The 8,451-nt window shown below is 36.0% G+C and overlaps 1 protein-coding gene across 1 annotated transcript; it reads right to left on the reverse strand.

The window, feature by feature from the left end:
• Positions 1 to 1,942: 1,942 nt before the first annotated feature.
• Positions 1,943 to 5,686, reverse strand: LOC149962850 (uncharacterized). Its single transcript, XM_090170375.1, has 3 exons — positions 5,533 to 5,686; positions 3,289 to 3,603; positions 1,943 to 2,172 (listed from the first exon to the last, which is right to left on the reverse strand). The coding sequence occupies exons 2-3, from the start codon at positions 3,582 to 3,584 to the stop codon at positions 1,998 to 2,000; spliced, it is 471 nt and encodes a 156-aa protein (XP_090026501.1). The 5' UTR covers positions 3,585 to 3,603; positions 5,533 to 5,686; the 3' UTR covers positions 1,943 to 1,997.
• Positions 5,687 to 8,451: the final 2,765 nt, after the last annotated feature.

An 8,451-nucleotide genomic window follows, 5' to 3' on the forward strand; every position in this document is an offset into this window, starting at 1 on the left:
TACCATCATCGCAGCTGCTCTTGTAGAGAAAGTTCGTCTGTTATTTACTCCCAATTAGTAATTATAGATGGCGATACTCAGTCACTTACTCAGAAGCAGACGAACATAATAATAATCAGCTAGGCTAATACCCAAGGCACCACCCTAGGCCTAAGTCATCGAGCGTCTTTTAAAGCATTTAATTCGGGTGGCCGAGTTACAATGCGTAGGAGGGTGGTGGCAAGCCCTGCAAGCCACGCGAGCCAACAGCTCCCTACCCTAACTATTACCTTTAACCTCACCAAGTACAGTGCCACCGCTGGCTGCAAGGATGGTTTTGAAATCTCTACGTAATTGTTATTTATTTATAATTAATAATAACAATTAATTAGTAATTAATAACTAAAAAATTATTAATAATTACAAACTAACTGTCCATTTGTAAAAACATTTTGCATTTTGAAAAACATTTTGTATTTTAATTTTGATCTGCAAAAACCATTTTACATTTTGCATTTAGAAAAAAAAGCATTTTTAAACAACCCTGTTAAATATATTTTTAAATTTTAATTCTGGTTTATTTTGAGGGTAATATCAAATATTAAGCTGATCAATCGCCTTAAGATATCTGAAAATCATCTTTCGTCAGAACAATTGTTCGGCTGCAACTCCTTATTTTACTTATTTTTTTTTAATCAGCTAGGCTAATACCCAAGGCACCACCTTAGGCCTAAGTCATCTGAAAACATAAGGAAAATATGGTTTATTAGCAGTGGCGGTGGAATAGGGGTATATTGAACCCTCCTAGATTTCCGGCGGGGGTCCAAATTGCCCTTCCAAACATTTCATAAATCACATTTTGGTCTATTATTTTCCAAAATCCCCAGAAATAATAATTATACTATACATAATATATTCATATAATTATATACATTAAGAAAGTGATTTAATTAAATACTGAAATAAACTTGATATTTGCTAAACACTGCTCTATTGTCGTGATAATAGTCTTAGTCGATAGCTACGCCGCAAAATTTTCGTTTTGAAAACGAAATCATTTGAGAGAGTTGGCCGTTTTCGGTCTATCGAAATCTGGCAGCCTTGCCTGCCTACCGGCCTGTATCTCCATACCGAAAATGGCCGACGATTACGCTGACGAAAATATTTTACTAAACTGATCGGCGGCGTTTTTTACCGTTATTTTGAATTATCGACTAAGACTATCACAAATACATAATTTTCTTGGAGCGCTGTGGGCTGCCCGGATTTATACTTTTGTGCCTAACCAAATATTTCCCTTCCGACGCCATTGTTTACTAGGTCGTCGCAAAAACCGAAAACGGCATTTTCAACGCTGACTTGAGCGGAGCGAGCTGCAAATCCAGTGGTTAATTAGGCTTAGATTATCTTATTGATAATTTTTAAAAGGCACGCAATATTAAAACCCGGGTCAAAAATTATACCATCCAATGATTTAACTCGCGACACGGCAACATACGTCATTCCAAGGGCAAGCTCCCCTTTTCCCCCAACTCCTTTGGCTTCCGACGGACAGCAATCTTTTCTCTAGAGTCGCTTCCGAAGCTCCCCTCTACCCCCAACTCCTTTGGCTTCCGACGGACAGTAATCTTTTCTCTAGAGTCGCTTTCCGAAGCTCCCCTTTTCCCCCAACTCCTTTGGCTTCCGACGGACAGCAATCTTTTCTCTAGAGTCACTTTCCGAAGCTCCCCTTTTCCCCCAACTCCTTTGGCTTCCGACGGACAGCAATCTTTTCTCTAGAGTCGCTTTCCGAAGCTCCCCTTTTCCCCCAACTCCTTTGGCTTCCAACGGACAGCAATCTTTTCTCTAGAGTCGCTTTCCGAAGCTGATAATCTGATGTCTGATCTATCGTAATTATTAACTCGTATCAGATAACGCGACTGTTATCAGAGTGATAAATAACAACATACAATATTTTGGTGTAAATTAAAAAAAAAATTTAATGACTGATTTAAAAACATCCAGATAAATAAATAAAATCAAGGTAACGGCATGTATTTCTCCATCCTGGTAATATCAATCATGTCCTCGGTGTTGTAATCGCAGGAGGGGTTTCTCTTTTGGCAAAATCGCGAATAAGGGAATGTCGTTCCGAAGTCGAAGCTTTCTTGCAATTGGTTAATTTCTGGAGAAAATATTTTTCTCGTTCTTTCTCTACAACAAATACAGAAAAGAAGTTTGTTAGGAAAAATTAAGCCAGTCCTTTACTTAAACTGTTACATCCTTTCACCTAGTAGCAACAACCACAAGGAGAACGCAGCAAGCCTTTAAATAAGCTAACGCAGTGTTGTGTACAAATTTCATTGGACAAGCCTTTACGCTGAACGTTTTACGGAAAGGGGGAAGACAATTTCCAAATTTTCCCCTTCCGACAGCAGCAGGCGCTAAAGCGTCTAACCAATGAAAAATGTACACAACAAAATGCACGACTTTTGACGGGTTGCGTACTCCTTGTGTAGGGTGCTGCAACAGAGGTGAACGACCATTAGGGAGCTACTTTTAAATAACAAATCTTACGAGATGGCGCCAACAGGCTGAAACTCAAATTTGTGAAATTATTTAAAAACCGTGTAAAATATTTATTTTTTCGTCGTTATTTTTCTGATAAATATTTATCGAGCTTAATTTGTGGTTTTTACATAAATATCGCTTAAAATAGTTTTAATAGTAGTTTATTTATTTTTTATAAATCACTGTTTTTATTCCTTTCCCACCAAAAGGTTAAAATAAGCGCCATCTATTATAAGTAAAAGCTTTAAAACCAATTTTCTAATGGCTGTGCTCTTAATGGTTGTTTACAAATGATTTGTTAATCGCTCTTAAAGCAAGTGGTAGCTCTATCATTTCCACCTTTATTATGGAAAAAAATAACCCTATTGTTAGAGATGGCCATGAATCTATGCGATTCTTCGAAAAACGCGACTTTACTGGAGAGCGTGGTGCCATCTATTTATGGCAAAGGAAGCTAAAATTTAAAATAGCCAAATGATAACGTCGTCAGAGAGCCATTGTAGAGTATTATAGTTAGACAACTTATACTCTATTTAGTGGGCTTTAACAGAAATTATATATCCCACGTAAAAATATTGTTTATAATTGCTGTAATTTATGATATTGACCAATTTACAAACGACCCAATCAACGCGAGGGGTACCTATAAGTACCGCCTTTTTGATTTCGACGCTAGCGACATCTATTGAAAAAAGAGCTACTTCACGTCGAGCCGCCACTTGCATTAAGATTTAAAGAAAAATGAAAAATGATATTTACCTAAACAGGAATGCCACGCGCATTCCATAAACACCAAATAAGGTTGGGTTAACAGCAATTTCGCAGATGAGTTTTTTAAGGCAACCATCGTCGTCGTCTTTGACCATTTCTTTAAAGTCCTCAACCATAGACATAAGACGGCTTCTCTGGTAAGCTTCCTCGAGGTCGTGTTGTCCGTCAACGTCATTTTGTCCCTGATAACGGTAGGGGTACCCCAACACTGGATGAGCCGCATTTTCAATCAGGCAGATTATTCCAAGCCAGCAGAATATGGCGCTAGCTTTGGTAAATGACATGATTGTGGAAAACGGTGAACTGCAAAACAAATTAAATTACGAATAGAATAATTTATCTATCTGAACCAATAAATTACGAATAAGAACCATTTATATAGCTGAACCAATAAGTAATTTAATAAATTACGAATAAGAACCATTTATCTATCTGAACCAATAAATTACGAAAAAGAACCATTTATCTAGCTGAACCAATAAGTAATTTAATAAATTACGAATAAGAACCATTTATCTATCTGAACCAATAAATTACGAAAAAGGAACCATTTATCTAGCTGAACCAATAAGTAATTTAATAAATTACGAATAAGAACCATTTATATAGCTGAACCAATAAGTAATTTAATAAATTACGAATAAGAACTATTTATCTATCTGAACCAATAAATTACGAATAAGAACCATTTATATAGCTGAACCAGCAAGTAACTTAATAATAAATAATAATACCAATAAATTACGAATATAATAGTTATAGCTAGTATGTATTTATTTATACTCAGGGAGAATGAACATGTCGAGATTATTTTTAGCGTTTCTCCAATTCCACCCGTTGGGGCCCCCGGTATGCTCCTCCGCTTTAATAAAATCAAATAATACCGCAATCTCATTGGTTCTTAAAAATTACGTTTTTCGACGCGATTAACGCTGCTGTGAGGACGCAAAAAATAAGACGCCTCCTTTCCCCCCCCCCCCCTCTTGTCCGTCGATAGTCTCGACATATTCATTCTCTCTGTGTATAAATAAATACATTCTTGGTTATAGTTATAATAATATCAATTGTAGAATAAATAAACTAGATTATTAAAATTTGTTCAGATAATGATAATCTGACAATTTTAACAGCCGTAGAAAGGGGTTGACAAAACATGGGGGTAATCACGGGGTTGTTTTTGAAATCAGACCAGGTGTTCACCCCCGTTTTGTCAACCCTCATTTAACAGATGGGATCACTCACGGACTTAGAATTCCAAGAATTCTTTAGAATTCAAAGTCCATGGATCACTATACGCGTTAAAATAGATGTTTCTATACGCCCATATTCTAAACAAACTTGAATAATATTTCTTTTTATTAAGTAATGTGGCGATAAATATATTTTTCTAGCGCGCGTGCGAAGATTGTACTAATAAAGCCGTGTCTTGTGACGTAAGAGCAACGTATTACTTTTTTATACTTTTTATTAATTTTATTTTATACAACTATTTAGTCCCATAATTTGAAAAATCTTGATTAGTCTAGATTCTCTTACAAATGATATTATTATAGCTATTTTAGTACTAAGTACACGATTAAGGTCATTGGACAAAAGTATGTTTAGGGTAAAATAGACTAGCTTAAAAGTACCACAATTAAAGGTAGCGTTGCCAGATGTAAAATAGTAATTATGGTACACGAACTCAAAAATTATTTAATTATTTGCAAAATTATTTCACTAGCATTATGTAGGCTAGTTTCGATAATTTAAAAAAAAATAAAAGTTAATTTTAAATATCAAACCAAAGAATATAAAGCCCCAGGAATGGAAGGATTGAAATTATTGGCCGCGTGTTTTGGTTGCGTTCTAAACTTCCGGCAAAGCAAATCAGAGTAACCGGAAACTGTTTACGCAACCCGGTCTCTCTTTAAAAACGAGAGGCACAAAAGTTCCACTAGACGGAGCTACACCTTCCATTCCTGGGGCTTTATATTCTTTGCCTTGTCGACTTCAAAATTTAATTTAAACAAACGCGGCTAATAACCTTTTTGGGCTGAAAATCAGTACAAAATGTTAGTGGTTTCGAAACGTTTTGACAGTATGGTAAGACCTATCAGAATTATTGATAATATGGTATACGGTCTGTTCAAATGATTGCAAAAAGGCGTACCAAATTCCTAGCTAGAGTTATTGAATTGTACCATAATTACGGTACGTCTGGCAACGCTGATTAACGGTAAAATAACTCACCAAAGTACTTCCAGCTCGATGTAAAATGCAGCATTAAATGTATGGTTTGATGGCTCTAAAGTCAGCGTCGATGAATTCGATACTGAAGAAACGATAAGCGGGCCATCCCTTTTTATAGCTGGCGCCCGCTGAGGGCCGTTTCCCCCCTTGCCGCTGATTGGCTGGTTCGGGTTTATGGAATTATTTCAAAGCAGACTGAGAGCTTCTACGTCCACTAAAGCCTGAATGAAATCGCAATCAATGTCAATTGTTTATTAAAGTTCTACTGATAAAGCAATTCTGTTGACTAGGGTCAGTCGCAGAAAACGGTTTCTTAAATAAACAAAACGGGTGTAATTAACGTAAGTTTTTGGAATACCCTTCTAATTACCCATGACTACCATTTTAAAATGATCAACGCCCAGGGCCCGTAGCCAGAAGAATTTCGTTAAGGGGGCAGTAGCTTTTTGTGAGGGGCACATTTTTTTCGTTACCTAATTTCGGAAATTAACATAAGTGGCGCGTTAAATATTTTTGGTGTTCAACAAAAAAAAACCTTGCTTTCTGAAGCAGACCATTCTACAAGACTATAACTTGTATTTTATTAAGAAATAGTTACCTATAAATAACGATCTAAATCTTAAAGATGCAGGGGGGGGGCAAATACAAATTTCATTTGAGGGGGCAACATTTAATTTTGAGGGAGCATCACCTCCGAATGACCCTGTCTACGCCAGCTAGGTTATGACGAAATTAGTTGCCAACAGTTGTACATTAGGTAAGTTGGCTATGGCGGGAGCCCTTGACTTAACGAACAATTATCAGCTGGAGATGAAGTATATTTTGAATTATCCTCAGACATTTAGGAGAGAAAACACGTGAAGTGCTTGGGAACCGAACTGGCTTAAGAGGATTAAAATTATAATAAGTACACTTCAGTAAATCGAATCAATTTTAAAATAAAATTTATGAGGCTCGTTATAAAAAACGTTAATTTAGTCTTTAATCGGTTCACTATAATATTTTCGTAAGATAGAGTGATAAAGGAACTCTGAAAATTTTCCATTAGTGCGCGAGTTAACTAATATAACTGATAATTTGAAGGGCAACTATTGCACTATTCTACACACAGAGCAGCCGGGCTTCGTACCGGAGTGTTTCCCCCCTTACCACGTAATCTCTGCTCACCTGTCATCGTTAAGACGTACGATAATTTTTGGAACGTACGATATTTTTTATGCCGTACTATATAGTACTCATTTTTCGATAATTCATCTTACGTACGATATTTTTTATGCCGTAATAAATAGTACTCACTTTTCGATAATTCAGCTTACGTACGATATTTTTTATGAGGTAATAAATAGTACTCACTTTTCGATAATTCAGCTTACGTACGATATTTTTATGCCGTAATAAATAGTACTCATTTTTCGATAATTCAGCTTACGTACGATATTTTTTATGCCGTACTATATAGTACTCACTTTTCGATAATTCAGCTTACGTACGATATTTTTTATACCGTAATAAATAGTACTCATTTTTCGATAATTCAGCTTACGTACGATATTTTTATGCCGTTCTATATAGTACTCACTTTTCGATAATTCAGCTTACGTACGATATTTTTTATGCCGTAATAAATAGTACTCATTTTTCGATAATTCAGCTTACGTACGATATTTTTATGCCGTACTATATAGTACTCACTTTTCGATAATTCAGCTTACGTACGATATTTTTTATGCCGTAATAAATAGTACTCACTTTTCGATAATTCAGCTTACGTACGATATTTTTTATGCCGTAATAAATAGTACTCACTTTTCGATAATTCAGCTTACGTACGATATTTTATGCCGTAATAAATAGTACTCATTTTTCGATAATTCAGCTTACGTATGATATTTTTTTGCCGTACTATATAGTACTCATTTTTCGATAGTTCAGCGTGCGTACGATATTATTTATGCCGTACTATACAATGAAATCATTTTTCGATAATTCAACTTACGTACGATATTTTTTATGCCGTATATAGTACCCATTTTTCGATAATTCAGCGATTCGCGTAGGATAATGTACGATAATGTTTTTAATTTGGCTGAAAACCAGTTAAGACCGCAACTTCTAATCACAAGTTTTCAATTGGTAGAACTTTTAAGTGTTATTAAAAAAATTATTTCACAAGTATAACGTCAGTACAAGGACCAATTAAAGTTTACATACTTAATTACTTGTTCAGTATTGCACACAAAAATTTAAATTTAACGACTTTTTTCAAGCTTTCGATAATATTTTTCCGAAATCAATAATTTTATTGCTCTGAACCTGGTCACGCTGTCACCTGAATATATTCATGATAATGCCAGATGTACATAAAACTTATCTTGCAAGATAAGTATTCATCTCCTTATCCTGCTTATGTTATTAACTTGACACGCGTATCTTATAGCGAGTTTCCAAAACTATTATACTTAAAAATGGGCATCAAAATTTCATTTTTCCAAGTGGGTCTCAAACGTTTTTGGGAGCCGCCCCCCCTCCTCCCCCATATCACTCAATGAGACGCCCCTGACCAGTGCTTATGGCTTAAGCGCCACCAGTTTTGAAATCCTGGTGACGCCACTGGTTGGACATAAGGGTATTTTTTTCGTAGTCAGCCTGACTAATGAGCCTCCTATCTTAATTTATTTTAGTAGTCACTGACTAGAGGGGCTATAAAACAAGGGTATTTTTTTCGTAGTCAGCCTGACTAATGAGCCTCCTATCTTAATTTATTTTAGTAGTCACTGACTAGAGGGGCTATAAAACAAGGGCAGCCAGTACGTATAAAAACTTGTTGAGGTTAACGGTAATAGTGAGTGTAGGGAGCTGTTGGCTCGCGTGGCATGAAGGGCTTTCCACCACCCTCCTACGCATTGTAACCCGTCCACC

The sequence above is a fragment of the Leiobunum rupestre genome, chromosome 1 (assembly GCF_980474605.1).
Source record: "Leiobunum rupestre chromosome 1, qqLeiRupe1.1.hap1, whole genome shotgun sequence".
Taxonomy (NCBI): domain Eukaryota; kingdom Metazoa; phylum Arthropoda; class Arachnida; order Opiliones; family Sclerosomatidae; genus Leiobunum; species Leiobunum rupestre.